Genomic DNA, 26,436 nt, shown 5'->3' on the forward strand with positions numbered 1-26,436 from the left:
AAAACAAAATGGAGAGGAGTGGTTTGATGACAATGAAATCCAATAATCAAATTGGGTTGGAACTGCGTGGGAGAAAGCAGAGCAAACAAGGCCAAAAGAAACATGCATGAGGAAAAAAAGCAACTCAAAATCTCAAAAGAACTGGAAAAAATGGAAAAACCCAATAAAGCAAAAACTAAAGACAAAAAATGTGTGTAGAAATTAGGGGATAAACTGAAGCACTATGGGGCCAGAACCAATAGAAAAAACCCATGCAGAAAACCTCTTAGTTTCCTTCATATAAATATTATGGCTACAAACCACTCACATTTAAGCATGTGCCCAATGTTTAATTAAATCAGGATTCTAAAGATTTTTACATTTTAAATCAATCAAAATAAATTATATTACTATCTTATTTCAAACCAATGGTTGTATCTTGTGCCAAATCTCAATATTTCAACCTAATTCTATGGCAAGCACGCTTGAAGCCAGCTGGGTAACCTTGAGTCAGTCACAGCTCTTTCTGAGCTCTCTCAGCACCACCCACCTCAGAGGGTGATTACTGTGAGGATAACAATAGCACACTTTGTAAAGTGCTCTGAGTGGGCGTTAACTTGTCCTGAAGGGCAGTATATAAATCAAATGTTATTATTAAAAACATTCCATTTTCTTGGTATTTGTGTTGGCATTCCATCTTGAATCTCAGTAAGAAATGCAGACTATAACAAATAAATAATACATAAAGTAAGTGCATGAGCAAGGAAATAAACAAATAAATAAACTACCTGCACTTTTCTGTCTCTTTCTATCCAAAGGCCCTGGTTTATTCGCTTATCCTTTCCCTACATAACCATAATTATCTAAATTATTTCATCCTCTTTTGTCCATACTCAACCTCCTTGTTTTAGTTTTCTCAGCATCTTATGTTACTCATATTTCTTCTCTATAAATTCTATTTTCCAGCTTCTGTTGCCTTATTAGACTCAGTTTAAATTTCTCATTTTTTTGCTTTCAAATTGTTTTGGCACCATCATACCTCTTTTTTGTTCCTTTTTAGTTGCCCCTTTGTTGTCTTCCACTGGTATGTTCTAATACAAGGGTGGCCAAACTTGCTTAATGTAAGAGCCACATAGAATAAGCGTCAGGCGTTTGAGAGCTGCAAGACATGATGCATTGAAGTGTCTTCAGATGAAGAGGTGGGTTTGGGGGAGTGTCCTGAAAGTGACATCACAAGAAGGGGTGGGGTTTTGGCGCAGTATGCTGGAAGTGACATCATCAAAAGGGGTGGAGCTTGGGAAGCGGCATTACCTGACCTTTGACTTGGAAGTGATATCACAAAAGTGATGTCACATCCTTGCTAGGCTTCATCCCTATTGAAAATATGAAAGACATGGAAAGAAAGAAGGAAGGAAAAAAAGGAAAAGGGAGGGAAAGACATGGGAAGAAAGAAGGGAAAGAGGAAAAGACATGGAAAGAAAGGAGGGAAGGGAGGGAAGGAAGGAATGGGAGGGAAATAAACAAAACTAAAATAAAATGTATGGCCACAGCAATACTCAGAGACCTCCGGGAGCCACACAATATGTCTAGAAGAGCCACATGTGGCTCCTGAGCTGCAATTTGGCCACCCCTGTTCTAATACTACTACTTCTATTTACCTCTAATACTACTACTTCTATTTACCTCTGCCCTTTCTCCTCTTGCTGCTCCTACTCTCTGGAATTCACAACTGTTTAGAAACACATTTTTCTTCCCAGGTTTTCTTCCTTTTTTCTCCCTCTGCCCATCTTTTTTGCCCTTTTCCACTAGAGAAAGGTCAGATGCCACCAGAACAATGGGAACTCTGGATCTAAGCCAACAAGTTTTGTAATTTAAAAATCTCTACAGTTACATTCCTTGAAATATTTTTGAAGTTGATTATAATAAGTGTAGAACTGGAATAGAAAGCTTTCCTGGAGAGCAGCAGAGTAAAAGCGAGGTGACAAACTGAGAAAAGTACTTGAGCTGCCTTTGATTTAGCATGGCACATGGAGGTTGCCAGTAGCAAATACTTGTGCAGAAGCAGTTCCACTAGCAGCATGTAATCTGATATTCGGAGTGAAAAGCACAGAAGGGAAAACATCTCAGCATTATTGCAGTTGCCTTCAAAATTTACAAATGCTAAACGTGGCAATTTGTTATATGTTCTTCACCCATGCTACTTGCATGTTTTATGAGCATGGCACATGCACCTCTAGAACACTCAGAAACAGCTCATCATCACAACAACTGCCACACACTAAATGTACTTAAGTAGATTTAAGAGCAGGGAAGAGGGCTTTCTAATAAACTTGAGAGAAAATAATAATTCTTGATGAGCTAACATTAAAAAATCAACTTTGAACGGCTTAAAGTTGTTTATCAATACTTCCCAGAATTAAATTTTAAATATTTCCAATGTAAAAAAATATTCTTAAGATAATTTTAGAGAGCTGGAATGCTGTACCTTAAATGTTGAGTTTAGATGTGGAAAGCCTCTGTCAAATTCCTGCTTAGCCACCAAATTTACATGAAGCATGTTGTGTCTCAGCCTAACCTATTCCACAAGGTTGTTGTAAAGATAAACATTGATAAAGCCATGTAAGCTACTCGGAGCTTCTTGTTAGTACTGGTAGGTTCAAATCAAGGTACAGTCCACATTGAAATGATATTAATGGCTATAGATGGCATATCCACATGAAGTTACCCCAGGTCTAAAATGGGGAAAAGCAGGAGACTATGCCTCTGGGTCATCCCACGTCATTTCCGTGCTTAATTTCATGAGGGTAGCCATGTTAGTCTGCAGTAGAAGAGCAAGATTCAAGTCCAGTAGCACCATAAGCTGTACAGTTAAACTTTCGAGGATCAAAGTTTGGTGAGAGCCAGGTGTAGTGGTTAAGAGAGGTGGGACTCTCATCTGGAGAACTGGGTTTGATTCCCCACTCCTCCCCTTGTAGCCAGCTGGGTCAGTCACAGCTCTCCAGAGCTCTCTCAGCCCCACCCATCTCACAGGGTGATTGTTGTGGGGATAATAATAACACACTTTGTAAACTGTTCTGGGTGGCCATTAAGTTGTGCTGAAGAGAGGTATATAAATTGGTTATTTTGTCAGATCTCAAAAGCTTATACCCTTGAAATCTTGCCGGTCTTTTAAGGTGCTACTGGACTCAAATCTTGCTCTTCCCTGTAAAAGGATCCTTTCAGTGGATACCACTTTGCCACCAAAGAAGTCACAAGGAAAGGATGAACTGAGATACAACTGCAGCAAGCCTCAAGTGGTGCAAGAACAAAGGAGGGCAGTTTTGTTCACCCTGCAACCCCAAATGCCATGTGGCATTTTGTTCATAAGGTCTTCCAGACCTCAACAGAAGTTTCTGGGTATGAAGGGAGCTATTTGAAGGAGACATATTGAAGATCATGTTGCATCAGGTTGTTCCACTTGTGCAACCATAGAAACCAACCCATTTAATATATTTTTGTCAGAAATAAGTTGTCTCACTATATTGTTAATTTTAATTGATCTTAATGATTATATATACTAATAGCCAAATTATACTAATACCCTGCAGATACTTAAATCCATGGATTGGGGCCACCTTGACATAAGGAAGATTTTTCTCCAAACTTGGGGGACCCCCTTCCAGGCTTGCGGAAAAATCTGAAAACAAAAGATGGGGGTGGGGGCTACAAAAAACCCAAATACACTTACCTGATGGTTGCATGTGCACACTGGCCCTGCAGGAATGCCAGGCAGAAAGTGGCACACAGCTGCTGGAGGACCGGGACCCATCCTGGCAGCCCTTGCCTTTTCTCAGCCCAGGCAAGTAGCAGCAGCAAGCCCACCTGAGGCCAGGGGCTGCGGTAGCAAGCTGATCTCACTGCCAAGGTGTCTGACTTTGGGTATGGCTGCTAACACTGCATCCAGCCTCGGAGTGACAAGGCAGTGGTGGGGAGAACCTGGGAAGGGACTTTGGAAGGAGGTGAGGGAGAAACAGGGAAAGGTCTTAGGAAGAAGAGGGAATGAAGAAACCAGGAAGGGTCCGGGGGGGGGGAGGAAAAACCTGGAGGGTCTTTGAAAGGGAGGGATACAGATAATGAGTTGGAGAGGTTAAGGTGGGGAAAAGTGACAGAAAAGGGGTTGAGGAGGGTTAAGTGGGGTAGAAAGACAAAGTGGAGGAAAGGGTGTAAGAATGACACATTAGGAATGCAGGGGAGAAGAGAGGAAGAAAAGGCAGGGGGGATGGGATTCTCCCTCCCGACATGTTCCCTGCCCCCCCCTCACCGCCGCGTCTCCCTGGGACTGATGCGGATCTCGGCACTACCAAACCCGGCACAACTCCCTACCTCCCAGTGTTACCACCTCTTCCTTCAGACCCAGTGGGACTCACTACCATCTGCACTGTCATCACAACACAATCCGCCAAATTTTGTGGTAGGCCCCCATGTGGTATTATATTACTGTTTCTGCTAATTGTATTGTAATGTATATAAAGACTATGTATGTACTGCAAAATAAAAGGTTCACAGCTAATTTTGCCTATATATAGGAAAATATATTTACAAAAATACATAAACATACTGATAATTCAACAGTCAGAAAGTTCAAATATCTCTAAGTCCTTTAAGAAAGAAGAGTTTAGCCTGGAAGATATTGCAGGCATCTATTGATCCTTTAGTGGCCTAACAACACAGTACATCGTTCCTGGGTCCATCCTAAGTCTTGTCAAGCAGAGGAGCACTGAGAGTTCTCAGGTGAAGCTTGATTCCCAGATGCGTAGGGGGAGCTGATCTGAATCAAGACTCAGTGAAAGGGCAGACAGCTTAGGCCTTCCCACCATACTTCCTGATCTGAAACTGCCCTGTTTGCCTTATCAGGTGCTACATGTAAGTTTTCCTAATGGGAAAACACAGACCCCCAGGGGTGTTTCAGGATAGGAATGCAGTGTAGTGGGGGGGGGGTCTTGAGCCCCCTGTCCCCATGCACTGTGTTCCTGATCCAAATCACACCCCCCATGGGCCTTGGACTCACCTAGGAACTCCCAGTGCATGAGTGCTTGGGAACAACAAACTGTATGTTTAGACCCTCAGACTTCTCTGAAAGTCAACGGTAAAAGAGGCAAATAGAAAGCAGGCTGATTATTTATTTTAAAAATTCTACATTGCTTTTCCATATAAGTCAAGGTCCCCAAGGCAGCGAATATTAAACAAAACATTAAAAAATCTTAAGACAGCAAAAACATTTAAAATAAAAATATATAAAACATTTTAAACAACTATATAAAACATAATATAAACACACAAAAGACACAATCAAGGAGGAGGGCTAATAAGAGTTAGTAAAGGAATATGAAACCAGGCAAAAAAGTCTTCACCTGCTGGCAGAAGACAATAGAAGGAGACAGAAAAATCAGTCTGGTGGATGGAGTTCCCAAGTTGCAGCACTACCACCAAGAAGGCCCTTTCTCAGGTTGCCACTCATTTAGACTCAAGTGGGGAGAACACCTGAAGCAGGGCATCTGAAAATGACCACAGTGGCCATGCAGGTTCACTTGGGAATGGGTGGTACAAAGTACGCTGGCCTCAAGCTACATAAAGGCTTTAAAGGTCAACACCGGCACCTTAAATTGGGCCCAGAAACAAATTGAGAACCAGTGTAGAACATGACTGGAGTGCTATGATCCACTACCACCAGAATTCTGGCAGCAGCATTCTGCACCAAACGTAGCTTCCAATCAATCTTCTAAAAGGACAGTCCCATGTGGAACACATTGCAGTAGTATGATGTGGAGGTTACAAGGGCGTACATAGCAGTGGCAAGATCTTTTTTGCCCAGGAAAGGCTGCAGCTGGTTACCAGACAAAGCTGACAAAAGATGCTCCTGGCTACAACTACCACCTGCTTTCCCAAGAGGAGAACCAGGTCCAGCAGCACCCCCAAGCTATGAGCCTGCTCCTTTAAGGGGAATGCAACCCCATCCAGAACAGGAAACACATCAATTCTTGGTCATTCCTTCCTCCAGCCAGTAACTCCTTTTGTTTTGTTTGGATTAAGTTTCAGCATATGAGTTCTCATCAACTCCCCAAATTGCCTCCAGGCACCACTTCACAGTTTCCACAGCCTCCCTAGGATCCAACTGAAATGCAACATAGAACTGAGTATCATCTGCACACTGGTGACACAGTCCAAATCTCTGGATGACCTCTCCAAATGGCTTCATGTAGATGTTAAAAAGCATGGGGGACAAGATGGAACCTTGCCATAGAGGCCAGAGTCCAAGAGTCCCCAGCAGCAGCCCTCCAGCACCACTCTCTGAAATCTACCTTCCAGATAGAACTGAAATCACTGCAGAATGGTGCCTTCCAGTTCTAACTCTTACCCTGAAAGGCAATCCCAGAAGAATACCATAATCAATATATCAAAATGTGTCAACAAGTTAAGGAGAATCAACAGGGTTGCACTTCATCCATCTCCCAGTGCAGGTCCGCCATTAGGGTGACTGAGGCTGTTTCAGTCCCATAGCCATACCTGAAACCAAACTGTAGTGAATCTAAACAATTTGCTTCATCCAGGAATCCATGTTGTCCAGCCACCAGTTCTTCAATCGCCTTCTTTTAGAATGGTATATTTTTGAATGGATGATACTCCTAGGTCCAGAACAGATTTCTTTACAAATGTTTCACCTCCCTCCCCCCGAAGCATTTACCAATTCCCAGATCCAGTCTGCCAGTCCCACAGCAGATTTATGCAAACAGGATGGGTAAGAGTCATATGAGCAGGTGATAGGTTGCAGACGTCCAAGAATTCTATCCTGAGTAAGCTGAAGGGTAGCCCATATAACTAGACAATCTAACAGCCTGGGATAATCTGATTCTCTCACTGCTACTAGGGGTATGCACCCGAAAAAGATTTGGGTTTCTGAAAAAGATCCGGAAAACCGGCATGCTGCTTTGGATTCAGGTTTCTGAGTCACTTCGGAATGCTCCAGAAAGATTCAGAGCATTCTGAAGTGATGGGGGAAGGGAGAGGGGGAGGGGGAGGGGGAGGCCCACCCCACCCTTAAACTCCCACCCCCACCCTACTTATCTGACGGGTGAAACGCTGTAGCCGCTGCTGCGCTGGCTAACGGAGGCTTTCCCTGCCGCAGCTGGCTGGCTGGCAGAGAGGGCTGCCGCCACCACCGCCACTGGAGGCCAGCGGGGAGGCGGGAGGGCCTCCTCCTCCACAGTGCCAGGTAAGTGGGGGGTGGGGGTAAGGTACTAGGGAATGGGACAGTTTGAAGGGCCCTTTCCTACCACTTGCAAGCGGCAGGGCCCTTTAAACTTCAGCTGGGAGGCAGGGGAATTCACCCCTCCTGCCAGTTGAAGTTTAAAGGACCCTGCTGCTTGCAAAAGAGCCCTTTAAACTTAACCCTGGGCCCCTGAAGCTTTCCGAAGCGACCCAAATTGCTTCAGAAAGCTTTGCTTTGGGATTTCCAAATCAGGGCCAGCATGCCCCGATTTGGAAATCCTGAATCTTTCCGAATCGGGCCGAATTCGGGTTAAAAACCCAAATCAGAAACCCAAAGCGCATACCCCTAACTGTTACTACAGAATTCAACTCAGTACAGCTGTGAGAGATTTTATGTTTAAAGTGCTGAGCAGTCTACATCATCCTGCATGCCAAGTTCCAGTAGGCCCTAACCACCTGAAAGAGTTCCACAGGCCTACACTGTGTAGATGCAATAGTGGTGGTGAAGTATTGTTTCTTTACTGCCATGGAGTAGGCTTTAAAATAACCTTGAGGCTGTGTCTTATTGGATTCATCAATTTTCTCCATTGCTGTTATAGTTATCTCCATTGTCTTTTCATAGCCTGAACCCCCTCAGTAAACTATGGGGCTGTCTGTGCTCAAAGACCTGAAAGACAGCACTAGGAATGACGATGCCAATCATCTGAATAATTTCCTTATTCCAGAGATCAAACAGGGCATCAACAGGATTACTATATCAACAGGAAAATCCCACAGAGCCATTAGAAAACTATTTGGAGCCATCTGGCTCTGAAGAGCAGTTCATCTTAGTCGATCCCCCAACCCTGTGGAGTCTTAGCATCCCTGTAAGATTAAACCCCAGCAGGTAATGATCTGTCTGTGACAAGTCAAACATCTTCAGGCCTTCCACCTTCAGAACACCTTCTTCTTGCCCAGAACACAATACCAGATGATGAGTGTGACCTGCATAGTGTGTCGGCCAGTTATTACTTGAGACAGGCCCAGGTCTCTGTGACCATGAAATCCTGAGCGGTTCCTGACAAAATAGCCTCAGCAGGGGTGTTCAAGTCTCCATCACTAACAAATAATTCTAGAAAAGTGCTTGGCTTTCCTCTTATGTAAGATTAAAAAGAGGATGTTTAATAAATCATCAACTACTTCTTCTATTTTAGCAATTACTGGACTCAAGAACTTTTGCACTGGTCCCAAAGGACATCAAACACCCCTAGTTTTCTTTTCCTCATAAGTTCAGGTAACCATACCATCTTTCAAGAGAGCCTATAGGATGTGGAGGACCATGCTATTACTGGGCATGACTGCTGGGAATTATGGAATCTTGCCAGAGTTCTTTCTGGGATGGGATTCCACACCAGGCTTCTACAAAAGACAAATTTATGAACAGCATCACCTCCCTATAACTATTTCTTCTCTGACTCACACAGGATTCTATGACATTTCCAGCTCTGGAACCAGGTTGTGGAGGGTGCACTCTTAGAGAATGGCAATTCTAGGAACTTAGGATAGACCATATTCCACAATGAGTGCTAGCTGTCTGGGTCTCTGTATGTTTTTAACTTCATAGAGCACCTGGTGGAAATGGAGACTGACTGTTATAGTGAACACATCAGTAAAACACAGGTCACGGAATCACAGAGTTGGAAGGGCCCATACAAACCTTCTAGTTCAATCCCCTGTGCTTTACATCAGTAAAACATAGGTCAGTCAGCACTGTATTTGTGGCAGGAGTAGTGTTTACTCCAGCGAACAATCCCATACTAGCTTATGGAGATATCTTATTTGGGGATCCAGTTTAATCTTTACCTTTTTAGTAGTAGTCATGACAGTGTCGTTCGGTTTTTCAACAGGTTGCAGGTTTCCACTCCAAGGGCACATGTGTTGTTCTGCACCTTAATGACCTTCTCTGCAGTTCCCTGACATACTCATCTTAACCCATTTGTTTTCTCTTCAAGTGTAGGGGTTTTCAAGTGCAAGAGCCAGTACTTTTCCACATTCACATCTTTTAATGGTAATCTTTGAGAATTTGAGTAGGGACAGTTTCAAGAACTGGGTGTGTTCTCTCTCTCTCTCTCTCTCTCTCTCTCTCTCTCTCTCACACACACACACACACACACAGATGTGCATGTTATGGCAACATGCACAGAGCCACAGAAACCATAGTTGGAGGAATTTCTTCAATCTTCAAAGCTGACTATAACAAAGGTCTGAGTGCTAATACACCTGGATGCCAGATAGCAGTTCATTTAAAGGTTTGGAGGGAGGGGTGGGGGTCAGCAAACCTGTCACTCACAGGTTCATTGGTTTCTGACAGTGTGTATCCCCTTCATTCTTCTATGATACATAGTTTTCCTATGGAATCAATACAATTTTCTATGCATGATAGAACACATAGAACTTGATACTTGTTCTGTATAGGAGAATTGTATCTATTTCCCATAATTACAGAGTGGTCTTTTTGAGACTGTTCCTGCCTCTAGTTCTACAGTTTATTTAGTGTTTCATAGGACTGAAGAAAATTTTCTTTCTTTGGTCCTGTCCTGTATACCAGAAAGAAAAGGCATTGCTTAGGCATTAAGGGCTTTGCGGCTTCAGAAGGAGAATTTCACAAAGTCTGAGTTCCTGCTTCCCTCTAAACAATTCTTCCTAATGATACGAGAGTTCTTATCTGTCAAGATAATACCTTATGGACTTTATAGGCATGCCAAATCAATCTAGGAGAACTTCCACAGAAAGAGACAGCATTTTCCCATAGAAAATGGCTTCCTCAGCAACATACAAGCATCCTTCCTTTTGGGGGTGGTGGTGTCTGCATGCTAGGAAATCTCTTGAGCATCAGCTCATATCTTCTGACTTTCAATATCTTTGTTTCATGGATGCTGTTTCTTGGTAGAAAGTTGTCCCTCAATTGGGAATGATAGCTCAAGTGACATTTCTACATCTGAGATGTACAGACTGCCCCACCCCTATCACTAGAGTAAGGAAACTGTGTTCACTTCTTGCGAATGTCCATTCTTAGTGGTCTAGGGATGGAGTAGTCTGCCTACCTTTATATTTAGGACTGAAATACCTTTGGCAAAAGTCGTCAAATATGATAACCTTGGAGTGGCTTCTACAGAGATGGTCTACATATATATTGACTGGTTTCTGATGTTTAAGTTTCAGTGAGATGTCTCCCCCCACACTTGTGTTTTATTTGCAGTATGCATTTGCATCTGTATCATCCCTATCTACAGCTTTGTTGACACTCTCAAAGAATTCTAAACTGTTGGTGAAGCAAGATGTTTCAGGAAATTCACATCTACCTCCCCCCCACCCAGTGGCCCCTGCTCTATGCCCAAAGAAAGGCAAAAGACCTCGAAGATCCCCAGCCAATTTTAGTTCAGTTTAACTCTTGGATTACTCTATCCAGACCTGGTGACATGTTAATTTTCTCAGTTCATCATAGAAACATCTTGTCAACTCAGTTCCATCTGCTTCAGAGCCCCATCCCCACCCCCACTCCCAAATCCACTGATTCAAACATGAATTTGTTCAACATATTTTGTTGCAAATAACGTATTTTATCTTCTCTGCAATCTTTTATTCTCCTTCAGTCATTTTTTTCACTTTCTTGTAATCTAACAGTCCTGCCTCTGCCAACTGTTTATTGCTTCTGATATAGTTACAGGCATTTTATTGTTTATCTTATTGTTTTTAGCTATGCGTTTCCTAAATACATACATGTACTACTAATAGATGAGACTGTCCTATAATATCTAGATTCAGAGTAGGCAAGCCTTTCGGCCCAAATGCCCCCTCCTACTGTCATGCAATGTCTAAAAAAATGCATAAGGTCAAACCACTATGCTTTCCTGCCCATTCTAGCCTTTGTTTGTAAAACTATACAATTTTTTGTTGCCTTCCCACTTAGTTCAAGAAATATGTTTGGTCAGTCTTTTTAAAAATTTAAAAGCATGAATATCCCTCAGTTTCCATTCACTTGAGGCAACTTGCAAGGATAGAAAAGAAACATTAAAACCATTAAAATACTTTAAATTATTTCTGTAACCATGGCAAACTTTAATTCAGTTAACAAGATTCTCATATGCCATTTTACCTGTCTGGTAGGACTTAAGGCAGAGGTGTCAAATTCAAATGGGATGAAAGGCTGAATTCTTTACTCAGAAGATACCTAGGGGCCACATACATACTTTTTCCACAGAATGATATCAATTCCTTGCCAAGGCAACATCAATTCCACTTCAGTTAGAGACGGAAGTTTCTCCACTGATTCCAGATTCCAAGCCCTGCATTCTAAGCCCCCTCACATGTTAGCCTGTCCAAAATCTCTTGCTCATCAAAACCAGGTTTTGCCCTGTCCTGCTCCTACAGCTTGCCAAACCAAATGTCTATGTCATCTCAGACTCCTTTCTCATTGACCCCAAGCCACCATATTCCATTTCATTCCCTCCTGAATGGGTACAATTTTATTTATTCAGAAAATATTTTATTTAAAAATGCATAATCTGCTTTTCTACCAAAGTGAAGCACTCAAAGCACATTATTTCCAGCTCCATTCTGTTCCTATGAAAAGCACCACATTTCATTCTTCTCTATTTCACACACACATTGAAATACTTCTATTTAGAGGAGGGGAGAGAGGCTGATGTTGTCAACTCCTCTGCTCTGCCCTGATTCTTATCCCTGAATATAGTTCATTAAATTTGTAGATTATGCTAGCAGTTCCTAGTGCAGACTGCAGGCATCCCTAAAGAATCCTGATCAAGTCTCTGGGTATTATGTTTGACAAGCCTGATCCACTGCTTGTTCGCTGCTTGAGAGGGGCACTAAACTGTCTAGAAGAAGCACAGTTGTTGTTGTTGTTATTCAAATTTCACACAACACAATCAATGATAAAGATCACATGCTATCATTGATTGGCCTTGCTGAGCTGATATAAGTTTCCACCAGAGACCTAAGTATCAGCCAGGTATCAGTGTAAAATGTACGCTGTTCCAAGTAACACCATCTTTTGTAGTTCTGTAGGTGTTGTTGTTGTTGTTATATGTCATTCTACAGGAATTTTAAATAGAAAGTTTTCCTTGAACAGTAGAGGGGCCTGTCTGATTATGGGGTTGTATTATCTGGTCTAACCAGCTTCACCCACATATGTTGCTTAGCACTCATTTCCCCAATGGGGAACAGGCTCTCTGTGTTATGCAGTTAGGTGACTATGATTATGCAACTTTAAGATGGGAATGCAAATTCTAGAAGAAAAGAGATCAGTAGTTATAATGGTACTTCAAGATATTTCTGAAATTGTTTTCTTCAATAAAATCTTCTTAACTTTGCCACTTGTGCTGTCTGGGTTGCTTGTTACTCACAAAGTGCTGCCTAAAGGAATATACCACAGTTTGATTACATGCAAAAGGGACAAATGGTGGCTGGAAAATTAGCTGTAAGTAGCAAAAAAGATGAGAACAGATCCAGTATATGATTAGGTGTGGATATCCAGGAGCCTTTAACTGTCTCTGGGTTTGTCATGGCAACTACAGAATTGTGAGAGATCTGGTGAACTTAATCTCATTCAAGAGGAGTTCTGAAGTGGCAAGTGTTGGAATGGTGGTGGTGTCTTCCACCACCAATGGCAAGTGTTAACAGACAATTCTGAATCAAACACTTCCCTGTTGTTTTCATGGTACTGTACATAATATTCACATATCAGTGTATCAACAATTTCAGAAAAATACATTTCAGAAAAATACATCAGAAGGTGCCTGATATTTGGTCTGTGCTCCATATCGATACATGTGTTGTGCCACAAGTACAATATAAATAGTGAAGTATTGTTGTTCTCCATTCACGAGTGAAGGTCACTAGCAAAATTGGATATTTTTCTGAACATTTTGTAACAACTGTTATAGGAATATCTACAGTAACTTCGGGAGAAAATAGCTTTGCCATTCATTTCTTTTGAGACATGAGAGCTTCTTACCTAACTACAAAATAATTGTTCACAGAAAGTACACAATACATGTGCAGTTATATAGATTTTCTTTCCCACAGAAACCATTAACCATTATTGTTAATGGAAAATAAATTTATATGTATTTATTACGGTGCAAAGGACAGACAGAATGCTTATAATGGAAATCAGTTTTGCTAGAATCTATGGCAAACGGGCTTTCTATCAGAAAACAACTGCCCAGTACACTGCCTTGGTCTGAATAATTTTATCTTTGAAACGAATACTGTTCTCAAGTAGAACAATTTGATAACAACTGGCTGGCCAAGGTATAATATTTTTAGTTAGATGCTGAGAATGTCTTTTGATATGTGTCTTTTTTTGAAAAAGGGAAAGATATGGATTTTAGAAAAATAGTTAAGAAACTGTTTCTAATAAAAGAAATGCCTGGTAAGTCATAAAACCTACCACACATCTTTTATAAGTAAGACATTAGGATGGACTCAAACATTCCTCTAACATGTTTTCCTCCATATTTGTAAAAACTAACTCTGAATGTACAGAACAGAGAAAAAATATGCAACTGTACCCTAGATCAATAATACCATGCCACTGAAAAGATACTTTTTTGCGACATATTATTACTGATGTATTACTACTGGACATGGACATGCACCACTTTGTTAGGTCCTCTGTTTGCTGAAGTCACGAAAAACAAAGATATCACCAACACATTTTGGAGGCTGTCAATATAGACAAGAAATATTCAAAAGAAAATTTTCCTATAAAAATAAAATAAACGTAATCTGGGTAAGTATATTCCCCACACATGTAGAAACTTACGTTTTTTTAATAAAAATAAATTTGTCAAATCTTATCGTAAATGCAGTATTTATTAATGTGAAATGTTTATTTCTATGCTGTAAATAAAAAAGAACTGTACCCATGCTGCTTTCCTAGCCTTGAAAGTCACTCCTAAAGGGCTCTGTGGGAGGTTCTGTAGGCATAAGATCACCAGAACAACAAAAAAGAATCCTTACAAGACGTCTTCTATAGTCAACTTACTAGGAATAGGTCTAAGGACGTCAGGAATGAGTATCTCCACCAAAGCCTGGTACATCACATGGTCACAGTTACACATCCATTTCAGAATTGACTCATTTTTGCACAGAGTAATCAGCTTTGCTTTCGGAAGTCGACTTTCTATTTCACTCAGATTGCTGGTGTGAACAAATGTATTAAATGAATAAATGAAAATGCATTTACATGAAGATAAAAAAGAACAATGGACTTCAAAGCTTTTTTTAAATAAAACATTAGAGATGTCTGAAACACACCCAACTGCCCTGAGAAACTTTGTGTTGTAATGGTTGATACATGGCCTTGATTCTAGCCCAAAAGCACCATTTTATGCAGCAGTGATAAGAATGGTCTTTGGATTGGATATTATTTCATGAGAAAATAACTGTGCCCTGTTCACATAAAATAAAATGGTATGCATATAAATACATCCTACAATTATCATAATAAAATGGCAGTTTAATCTAGTATTTAAAGAGAGAACTTCCTAGTTAGTAGGTTAATTTACATTTTGCTTTTATTTGAAAATTGCTACTAAACTATTGTTAACAAGCTGTGAGAAAAAACAAACAAACCTTGGTTCAGTAATAGTAGTGCCATCGGCTGTTGTTGAAGGAGAATAGCGCCAGAACGTTTGCCACAATTTTTCTATTAGGCTAAACTGAAGGTTCACTACAACATCCAAAATTGCCTAAAAACACAAAGCAGATATTCTTCCATCCATAGTATGATAAATACTGAACGCTAAATTCTATGTACAATGCTACGATGACTGTGCACATGAGTTTTGCCCCCCTCTCATACTTAATCAGGCTTTCAATAGATCCATGTTAAAATGAATAACTAGAGTGGTTACACATTAGGAAACCAAATATTGTCATTTATGATAGTAAACACATCACTGATCGCAAAACTGAAGCAAAATTTGAATGGCAAAATCAGGATTTTGTTTTTACCATGAACAACAGCACATGTAGCACATAAAGTAATTTGGAGGAAGTTTCAATAGCAATGTGACATGGAGGATACTATTTAAATCTTTCTATGATGGATCCCCCATCACTCGCCCCTCTGTGAGGAAGATTTTCCCACCAAAATTCAGTTTCCTTGCTTTGACTGAGCAGCTCCAAGTAGCATGTTAATATTTGTGGTTTTGAAAGTCTGTTTGTCCCATCCAGACATGCAAATAAAATTTTGGCTTTTTAGCCCTGCCCAAAAACTTGATGAGGAAAAGCAGGAGACCTCTTGCTATTTCTTGGAAATGACACTAGAAACTATATAACATTTAAAAAGAAATAATTTAATTTAATAGGCAGGGATTGAGCAAGAGTAGACAGGGGATGGAGGTAAAGTGTTTTTGTGTATTACAAAATACACTTCTTGTAATAGGCAAAATAGTATTCTTGAAGCTTATTTTCATATATTCTTGGTTCTTAATAGTGAGAGGTGTTTTACTTAGTAATTGAGTTACAGCAACAATGTTTCTTCAGAAAGTTTCCTATGACCGTTCAGGTTTCCTACAGTTAGTCTAAAACTATTTTCACATCACAACAGACCTGGGGTTCTCCTCAGAGACAGCCCCCGCTTAGAAACTGGGCAGGAATTAATCTTCTCCTCAGAAGATATAATATAACCCTATTTCTTTTGGCTTGAAAGTGAATCTTAACCTACTACCCAATCACACTTGCCAAAACACACTCCCAGTTCTCTGGTGTCTGTGTAAAGCATACTTCAGCTTATGCTGACACTTAGACTTTGAATTCTTAGACAGAATTCTTTCTCAGGACAGTAATACTACAGCTAAGGCAAAGCAGTCTACTTTCTTCACTCTAAATGAGAATATGTCTAACTTTTCTCATCAGACTCACTGACTCCAAAATCCTGTCAGAAACCAACTGACTGCCTTCAGATTGGTTCTAATTGACCAAACAGAGAAGAGGGAGTAGCCTGTTATTCAAGCTCTCCATTCTAGGGAATAGTTAACCTTTCCCCTTCCAGCTCTCCGATTTTGCTGCACTTTAGAAACCTGCTGTTAAGTGTAGTCCATCACACTTGCCAATAGGCCATAACTATGGGTAAGGGTAGTATTGTGGTAAGCTTTAACCATGGTAAAGGCTGGTGAGGCAACAGTAGTGGAAATTAGTGTGGGAGAGGGGAAGGAGTAAGGGAGGAAGTACAAAATCCTGTGGTCTGCTCACACTTTTTAAAAATAATGATCAACAGATCAGAACAGTTATCTGACTCTCAGGCTTTGCAAATAGAATCTTGCATAAGAAATTACTAAGATTAATACTATTAATGCAAAACATTTCAATTCAATATATTAGTATTTTAGAATGTTTATTTCAAAACACATAAAAACTCAAAATCTAATTTATAACTAATAATAAAAATTAGGGCCACAAAAAACCAAAATCGACATGGCAATACTCATGAGTAGAGATGAGCACGAACTGAAATATGAACCAAAGTTTGTCATGAACCGGGCTGGTTCATGGTTTGAGAACTGGTGGTTCATCAGAGCCCACTTTTGACGAACCATGACAAACTTTAGGCCGGTTCATTTTTCATTTCATCACTGCAGACAGCCTGGCACCATCAATCGATTTCCTAGGCAACCGGAGACGGGCTTTCTGCAGTAGAGGTGTTCACCCAGCTGCTTTTCAGCTGATAGGAGGCATTTAAAAGGAGCAACACTTTTCTTGCCTGCAAGAAAAGTGTTGCTGCTTTCAAAGGGCCTGCTGCTGTTTTCTGCTGAGAGGAGGGGCATCCCCCTCCCATCAGCTGAGGTCCTTTTCACACTGGAACTTATTTGTTCTGCTTCCCATGTTTGCAGGAGTTTGCTTATTCCCTGCTGGCTTTAAAAGCTAAGAAAGGGTTAAATGGCTGGTATTTCCCTTCCTGCTCTGGGATATGCACACACATTCTCTTTTTTTTCTGAAGGCAAGAAAGGGTTGTAATGTAACATTGCAACATTGTAATGTTACTGCACATTCCTCCTGGCTTTAAAAGCCAGGAAAGGATTAAATGGCTCCTCCCAGGCATATTTCAGGCTTTGAAAAAGAGGAAAAAAACTCAAGCATTTTGCACAGTCCTTTGGAAACAAAGTGGCATGGAAGCTGCTGCTTCATCCCCTCCCAGCTACTTTGCTCCCAAAGGGCTATGCAAAACGCTTGTTTCTCTCTCTCTTTTTCAAAGCCTGAAACATGCCTGGGAGGGAGGGGAAAGGAGCCATTTAATCCTTTCCTGGCTTTTAAAGCCAGCAGGGAATAAGCAAACTCCTGTAAACATGGGAAGCAGAACTGATATTGAAATGCTTTAAGTCTCAGTGTGAAAAGGACTTCAGTTGATAGGAGGATGCCCCTCCCCTCAGTTGAAAAAAGCAGAGGGAGTTGGAAAGCAGCAACATTTTTCTTGCCACGCAAGAAAAGTATTGCTGCTTTCAAGCAGGCAGCTTTTTTCAGCTGGATCCTCTCCCATCAGCTGAAAAGTGGCAGGCATTTAAAAGGGGGAAATTGGAAGAGAAAACCCCTATTCTGCAGACCTTCTGCTGCCCTGAAAGTGATGTTTTCACGAACCAAACAAACCAGTTCACGAACCGGGCAAGTTCGTGGTTCATGAAATGTGACGAACCACATGGTTTGGATCTTTCCCAGTTCATACCCATCTCTACTCATGGGGCCCTGCTGAGTACAGGCAAATTTTTGAGTCTCCTCAAAGGAGCTATCCAAAACTGTAACTATCTTTCTAAACAAAAACATACACACTTGGTATTGTGATATTAGTCATCCTTACCATATTCTGTTTTTCAGGAAAAGAGGTAATCCTAGGATAATTAGGCTTTTTTTGTGCTCTATCAACTGCACGGTAGAAAGTCCATGGTAAAGAATACCTATTCCTTACCTCACAATGCTCCCGATAGAGACTCTGCAATGACTTGATATCCTCAAAAGTAGTACCATCTGGCAGAGAAGAGATTTCAACTTCTCCAAACTCTGGAAGTGCTCGAGATGCATCTATTTCCATGACAACACAATAAAGGAAAATATTATTGATTGTGACAATCACAGTTTAATCAGGAAAACATTCAATGACAGAAAGAAAGAAATACTAAAAAAGTCATTAAGTGTTTGACTCAAACCAGAAGAATTTCTATTATATATTTTAAAGACTTCTAAACTAAATATTTTAAGTAGAAATAACCAAGTCCTCTAAATGGAATGTACTCTCTTCATAGGAATGAAAAGAATACATAACATTGCTGTAAGTGCATAAGTTTCAAGTGGTACACATTAACTCCTCTCTGGCACATTAATATGAACTGTTAAAATACATGGAACATATCCATTTTAATATACTAGGTGCTGTTTTGTTCCTGTTCCTACAGACGGTTTAGTATAGATAATGACTTGGGGCATATGATAGATTGCTTTCAAATCCGCAACTATATTGAAAAAATGTGCTAAGCTTGATGTAGATTGTTCAAGCCAATTATAGCTGCTTTACCACCCCATGAAATGTTCATCTGCTGTTTAATAGATAGCAGCACAATTAAGATTAATTTGGGTATCTCAAGTAAAGTACAGAAACCATCATGTATTTGTGGTAGCAGTTTTTGTGTAAGATGTCTTAGTAGGAGAAATATATAGAGCAGTCTATAGCTTTGATCTGATAGAACAGAGCATGGCACTTTCATATAGTCAACAAGAACTACAAAGACTAATGCTTAAGTTGACATGTGCTGTACACTGTTGATCTTCCTGGAAAATACTGCCCATGGGAAGCAGCAGTCCCTTTAGTTAAACCCAGCCACCTGAGGGACCTTCTTATTATATCTCTACTTTTTCATAAAGACCACTGGGGAAATCATTGTTCACACTCAGGAAAGACTCTCATCTAGTCAGAGTGCCACATTTCAGTCAATGCAAGCGTTGGTTTTAGGAACTGAACCCAGAGATGGGATTGCATTATTTTCCATTTTGCTTGTCGTCCGTTGTTCAAAATATCCATTACTTGTTAATCCTAATAAACTCTGTTCTCTCTGCTTTTTTGACACCCTTCTCCATTACTGCATTTGATTTGGTTTTAAGACTATAAACTGCCCAAATTAGAGACATATTTTTACTCATGATAGTATGTGTGACTAGCAATACCACAGGTCAACAGCTACTTCCGTTTACAATAATAAGTTGAGAGTCTAGTGCTATGGAGAAATTCTAAGATGCAAATGACATTCTGGTCAATGTTAAATACAGGTTTGTCCTCCATGTTTTTCTTCAGTGCTAGAGTAGTTTGCCTCAAATAATGCTAAATTAGATCAACTGCATAGATACCATTTGATTCTAGAACTCAAAAAATTCCATCTGTTGCTTGCATGACTGAGCAGAAAATCATTTGAGGACAGGAATGTTAGTATTTTTTACTAAAGCAGGAGAGGAAAGGGTAAGAGGGAATAAATATATAATATAAAAATTTGAAAAAAGTGGTACAACATGCTTGTTTTCTTCACAGTTTTTACTGAACACAGGAAGCTGCCTTATACTTAAGTCAAACTATTGATTCATCTAGGTTATTGTATACTTTGAATGACAGCAGTTCTCCAGGATCTAAGGCAAAGATTTTCTCCTCACCTGCTCGAGTAGAGATACAAGGGATAAAACCATCTGCATTTTCTCTCCAACTCAACTACAGCCACATCATTCACTAACCTTTTGAGTGCACAAGGTGAACTGATAGCTCTGGGAACCTATATGCTGCTCAAAAAGCTACTGGCTTTCTGCATACCCAGCTGCAATATGTGTGGAATGAATATCTTTCTTCCTGAATGTCTTTCTTCCAAATATAAGCACTAGCTTCAATAAAACTCATTCCCTTTGCAAGAAATAGTTCTTTGTATGAAGGTACATATATACCAATGATTAAATCATTTACTCAGGGACAGACCCATTCAATACAATGGACCTTTTCAAGAACAACTTTGCTGCATGTAGTAGCTAAAATCTACAGTGATCATTTTTTCTTAGGACACTTAAAATTATACTTCACACATACCCAAAAACTGTTGATGATGCTGACTTTGGGCAATTACAGTTTGTTCAACAGATGTGCCTGTCTGCTGACCACTTGCTGCGAAACCATCTGTGACTCCATCCACTTTCTGCATAGGCTTGTACCTGAAATACATTAGACATAATACATTAGACATAATAATGTCCTTTATCTCTTTCCATTTAACTGATTTATTTTAAAACATTTGTAAATGATGTACAATACAATGTCCCATTTTAATTACTAGAGTTTTTAGACAGATTTTTTTTTGTCTATCAACAATAATTGTAGGATACTCAGCTTAAACTACAGTAAAAAAATCTTTCAACTAACTTCCAAAAATACAAGTCTGAGCTTTTATTTGGAGAAAGGCATATCAACACACTTAAGAATGGCACACTCTGATCAAGCCACTAGCATTGTGCTGAATACATGAAAGATGTATATTTTGTTTCATGGCTCAACCTGTGGTCTTCTTGGGTAATTCAGTCTACAGACCCAAGCGTATTAAATGAAGTATAACTTTATTATACTTATCACTACGCACTGATAAAATAATCACTATAGCCATAGAGAAAGATCATTTTTACAAATGACTCAGACTTTGATCTGGCAATTCAAACTACATTTCTTCTTGGTAGAAGGAACCATGACTTCTTCAATAGCTAGCTGACTAAACTCCACTTCCTATGGTTTTGCAAGTTTAAGCAAAATTCATATATTTTCTGGATACCATACAAACACTAAAGCTTACAGTATTTTTCTCACATTTACCCATGAGAAAATTAATTTGATTCTCTAACTCACATCTTAAGAATCAGGAACATGTTTATTTTTCATGCAACCTATGCTCACTGCACCAATTGTGGTTCAAAGATGCTACATTTTGTAGTTAATTCAACTGCATTTGTGAGTTCCTTCATTTGTGTTTTGACTTGCATGTTACAATCAAGAAATAAAAGTGTTCTTCACTTATCCACTGCATCAAAATGATGTAGTTGAGGGTAGCACTATGTGTGGGTAGCACTATGAATGACACTCTGGTAACCAGAGGCTGTCAACCACATCAATTCATACCCAAAGCCTTCAGAAAGATAGCATTCACATATTTAATCATTTTGACATTATAGCTGTTTGGTTATATATTAGGTAAAAACAAAACTGGGATCTTGTGGATTTTTTAAATATGTCGAATCTTATGATTTTTTTTTAGATACATGGTTAATAACAAAGATAAGGTAACTATTTCAGATTGTTCTCACCACCCATTGTATTATTTTTCCTCTGCTGTTCAGCATATATTTCAGAATATACTTTTTTCTAGAAGCTAAATCTAGAAAAAGCACTATATATAATTTACAGTGCAGGTAACCAGGAATAAGTGGCTTGGATTTTTATAAATATTTTAAGTAAATACATTATTTAAAAATACTGTGTTGTCTTATAATTTGGTAAGTAAAATAGTGCTGAATCAGTCTAGATTTTTGGCAGCTACTCAAACTGCGCAAACCCATCTTCACATCTTCAGGGTATTTATTTGAAATACAGCTTATTACGTGCAGCAATTTTGTCATATGATTAATGCAATAGATCTCATTTGTAACTCAAACCATGGACTTGAAAGTATCAACTCTAAGTCTACAATTATTGGTGATGTTAAAGAACGGTTAGAATTTACAAAACTAGTTTGCAGGATATAGCCCAAATTAATCTTGTAATATTGTGCATCAAAATAATTTTAGCATTCTATGTTAGGGAACACTTTCTAAATTATTAGGGAATATTATGTTAGGGAATATTTTAAACTTTGGGAAAGAAAAGCAGACAGATGAGAAGTGACAGTGGGTATATGAAGTAGGAGGTTAATATTAGCAACAGCTATGTTTGACAGAAATTATAGTGAAAAACAGTGATTAATAAAACAATGTTGACTCAATTTAAGTCTTATGTGGCAGCTAGAATCAAACTCAGAACTGAATCACTGTTTTACTGCGTTTCTCAATGATAGGCCACAAAAATGTTTGCCATCATTTGCAGATGTCTTAGAAATTAAAATTAGAAAGCATCTTAGGAGCTTTGTAAACTAAGAGTGTGGGATATAAATATTTAAGTAAATAATAAATAAATAAGATTTAAAATAATATTGAATGGAATAAAACTTTTACCTCTATCCTTCTCTGTTCCTTCAGCTACTAAGCATTCTGACAATTGTGATCTAACGGTTCTTAGTTGATTTCTGAATCATCTTCACATTGACTTTCTCAGTATCCCTGTCCTACTGGCAGCACTCTGCCTGCCCTACCCTTACACTGCATAAACTTTCTCCAACCAATATTGGATGTCTTCAGAGATAACGGTAGATCATAAGTTGGCATAAAGTGAACAAGCTTGCTGGCTCCTCATGAAATCATTCCTCCCTTCCCATGATGTATTCTAATTAGCTACTACTACTTTTGTGGCAAGCCAAAATTTGCCATTACATCAAAACTATGGTTTGCACTTGCTCTGTAAACCAAGACAGCAAACTAGAAACAAACTACTATTTGCAATTAGCCAACTACTATTGGCTAATTTTTAGCCAGGCTGAGTGTAGCCTGCCTGGGTTAAATGCCCTTCTCCCTGCTGCTGCTGTGCAGCATGAAGAGGGACATTCCCCCCCCCCCCCCAGACTCAGCTGCTGGTCAGGGATTTCCCTGACAAGCATCTGAGTGCAGCCTCCCGGAAGTGGGGGGAGACTTTGAAGGGAAGGAACTTCCTGGTGCCACTTGCAAGTCGTGCCAGGAACCTGCTTCCCTTCAAAATATCCCCCTTTCCAACCAGCTGGAGGAGGGGGGACTTTGAAGGGAAGGAGTTTCCCTTTTCAGCCTCCTCCACCACTGCGTGGGCCCACAGGGTGGCGAAGAAGGCCAGAGCCGCTGCCTCCGGCCTTCCTGCCCCTCAAATGGCCACCATGGCAGCCATTTGATGGGTAGGAAGGGCTTTTTCAGCCTCCTCTACTGCTGCGTGGGCCCGCAGGGTGGCGGAGAAGGCCGGAGCTTCCGGCCGCTCAAATGGCCACCGTTGGAGGCGCTCCCACAGCTATGTAGGTTCCAGTCCGTGAAGGGCATTAAACACCAAGGTTAACACCTTGAACCGGATCTGGAACTCCAATGGGAGCCAGTGCAGCTGGCACAGCACAGGATGAATGTGCGCTCGGATTGGCGTTCCGGTAAGGACATGTGCTGCTGCATTCTGGACCAGCGTAACTTCCGGGTCAGGCCCAAGGGCAGCCCAGAGTAGAGTGAGTTGCAGTAGTCTAGCCTGGAAGTGACCATTGCATGGATTACTGTGGCCAGGTCCTGGGGTGAAAGATAGGGTGCCAGTTGCCTGGGCTGTTGAAGATGAAAAAAGGCAGACCTGGCAACAGTCGTGACCTGGGCCTCTATTGAAAGTGTGGCATCCAAGGTTACACCCATGCTCCTCACTGTCGGCGAAGGTTTCAGTTGTACCTTGTTAAGGGCTGGGAGCCGGGTTCCCAGCTCAATCGCCCCACGACCCAGACACAGAACCTCCGTCTTCAGGGGATTCAATTTCAGGCGACTCTGATGTAACTATACCGTCACAGCCTCAAGACCCTTGGCCAAGGAATCCAGAGCGAGATCAGACTGGCCGTCCATCAGAAGATAGTGTCATCCTCATACTGGTGACAACCCAGCCCAAAGCTGCGGGCTAACTGGGCGAGGGGGCGCATATAGATGTTAAATAGCATCGGGGAAAGAATCGCCCCCTGAGGGATGCCACATACCAAAGAATGGTGAGCGGACATCTGTTCCCCAAGTGCCACCCTCTGTCTCTGATTGCGAAGGAAGGAGTTCAGCCATTGCAAGGCTGTTCCACGAATCCCCACATCGGCAAGGTGGTGAGTCAGAAGATTATGATCGACGGTGTCGAACGCTGCTGTAAGATCTAAAAGTATCAGCAGTCTAGATGTCGCCGCAGATCATCTGTGAGGGTGACCAGAGCCGTCTCTGTACCATGGCCAGGCCTGAAGCCAGACTGGAATGGATCCAGGATAGAGGCATCATCCAGGTATACCTGCAGCTGTTCCGCTACTGCCCTCTCAATGATCTTACCCAGGAACAGAAGATTTGAAACTGGGTGGTAATTGGCTGGATCAACGGGATCCAGTGATGGTTTCTTTAATAAGTGCCGCACCACTGCCTCCTTCAGTGAGTCTGGAAAAAACCCAGAACTCAGAGAAAGATTAATGATGTCAGCTAGTGATGCTCGAATCCCATCACCGCCAGTTTTCACCGGCCATGACGGGCACGGGTCCAGTGGGAATGTGGTAGGTTTCGCAGCATGCAGGACCCTGCCTACCTCCTCCTGGGAGAGTAGCCTGAATTGATCTAATATCAACCCTGAGGACATCCAAGGGGCCTCCAGTACACATACTGCATCAACTGTAGTGGACAGATCCCAGCGGAGTGACAAGATCTTATCTGCAAAATAGTCTCCAAAAGCCTCACAGCTTATTACCGAATTTACATTTTTATTTGCCCCATGTGAGAGGGACATTAAAGACGAAATCACTCTGGAAAGTTCTGCTGGGCGAGAACTAGCGGACGCAATGGAAGCTGCATAGTAGTCTCTCTTTGCAGCTTTCACTGCCATCTCATAGGCCTTCATAAACGTCCTATAAGATGTTCTTGTCACTTCATCACGGAGTCGCCGCCACACTTGCTCTAGCCATCTCAGCTCCCATTTCATTTGTCGTAACTCATCAGTATACCAAGGAGCGACTCTAGTTCGGGGGCGGAGAGGGCAATGGGGAGCAATCTTGTCGATAGCTTCAGAGAGACGGGCATTCCGATTCTCTATCAGCTCATCCAATGAGCCACCAGGGGTTCTCTATCAGCTCATCCAATGAGCCTCCAGAACGGCGCAGACCATTCTGGAATTCAATTGGATCCATTTGACTCCACGGGCAAGCATAAATCAGCTCGTTGCCCAAGCCCGGGGGGGGGGGGGTCATGGTGCCCAGACAAGCCCTCAGGATGAGGTGGTCTGACAATGGCACTGCTATAGGTTCCTCCAGATCCACCTGTATCCCTACCCCAAAGATCAAATCCAGCGTATGTCCGGCTCAATGTGTTGGAGTCAATACAAACTGGGAGAGTCCTAATGCTGCCATGGAGGCTATCAGGTCCATGGCCCGTGAGGAGGTAGCATCATCAGCATGGACACTGAAGCCCCCTAAGACCCGAAGCCTGGGGTACTCCAAGGCCCAACCAGCCACCGCCTCCAATAGGCCAGGCATAGCATCTGCTGGTGTGCTGGGCAATTGGTACACCAGACAGATAGCTATACTCTCCTCAGCATCCCACACCAGGCCCACACAATCAATTCTGGCAATCTTTGGCATAGGGAGTGGCCTGATGGAGAAAGACTCTCAAATGAGCACCCCCCCGCCCACTGTCCCGTGACTGGTGAAGGACCGAGAAACCTGGGGGGCCCAGCTCTTTCAGGCTGACATTTTCACCTTCCCGTACTCAGCTCTTGGTCCAAAATTCCATAGGTATAGAACTATGCTTATTTTTCCATTAAAGGGTCTGGTCTGCCTCCTAGCCTATTATAAGTTATAGATTCTTTTGGCTGGAAGTGATCATAATACTACTTTGGCAGTAGTCATTTGACCCCCTATGTAATTAAATCTAATAGATAGCCAGACCTGGACAACCCAGTGTTGTAGCTATTATGGTTATATTTGTCATTACCATGATCATTATTTGCTGTTATTACTACCTTTCTTTGTTGTTATGTTGTTGAATTATTGATGCTCAAGACTAGAGATGGGCACGAAACAAACCACGGAACAAAATTTCAGATGGAATGGCTGGTTCATAGTCAAATAAACACACGTTCGGTGGGGCCGCGTTTTTATGAAACAAATGTCAATTTCTTACTGTTTCATTGCTGGTTCAGGAAGCAAGACACTTTGGCGCCATCCAATCAATCGCCCAGGCAATGGTGGCAGTCTTTTGGTTGCCCCCAATCTGAGGCCTCCATGCTTGATTGGCAGCTGTCCCTGCCAACTAGAGAGCTCCCATCCTGGCCCATCT

General features: G+C 41.3%; 1 protein-coding gene across 1 annotated transcript in view; it reads right to left on the reverse strand.

The window, feature by feature from the left end:
• RFX3 (regulatory factor X3) overlaps window positions 1-26,436 on the reverse strand; it is a 261,190-nt gene that overhangs the window by 21,140 nt on the left and 213,614 nt on the right. The window contains exons 8-11 of the mRNA XM_054986134.1: window positions 20,339-20,460; window positions 18,191-18,303; window positions 14,863-14,978; window positions 14,273-14,427 (exon numbers count right to left, since the gene is read on the reverse strand). Coding sequence (XP_054842109.1) covers window positions 14,273-14,427; window positions 14,863-14,978; window positions 18,191-18,303; window positions 20,339-20,460 — 506 coding nt within the window. The remainder of the gene's footprint in view (window positions 1-14,272; window positions 14,428-14,862; window positions 14,979-18,190; window positions 18,304-20,338; window positions 20,461-26,436) is intronic.

The sequence above is a fragment of the Eublepharis macularius genome, chromosome 8, assembly GCF_028583425.1.
Source record: "Eublepharis macularius isolate TG4126 chromosome 8, MPM_Emac_v1.0, whole genome shotgun sequence".
Classification (NCBI taxonomy): Eukaryota; Metazoa; Chordata; class Lepidosauria; order Squamata; family Eublepharidae; genus Eublepharis; species Eublepharis macularius.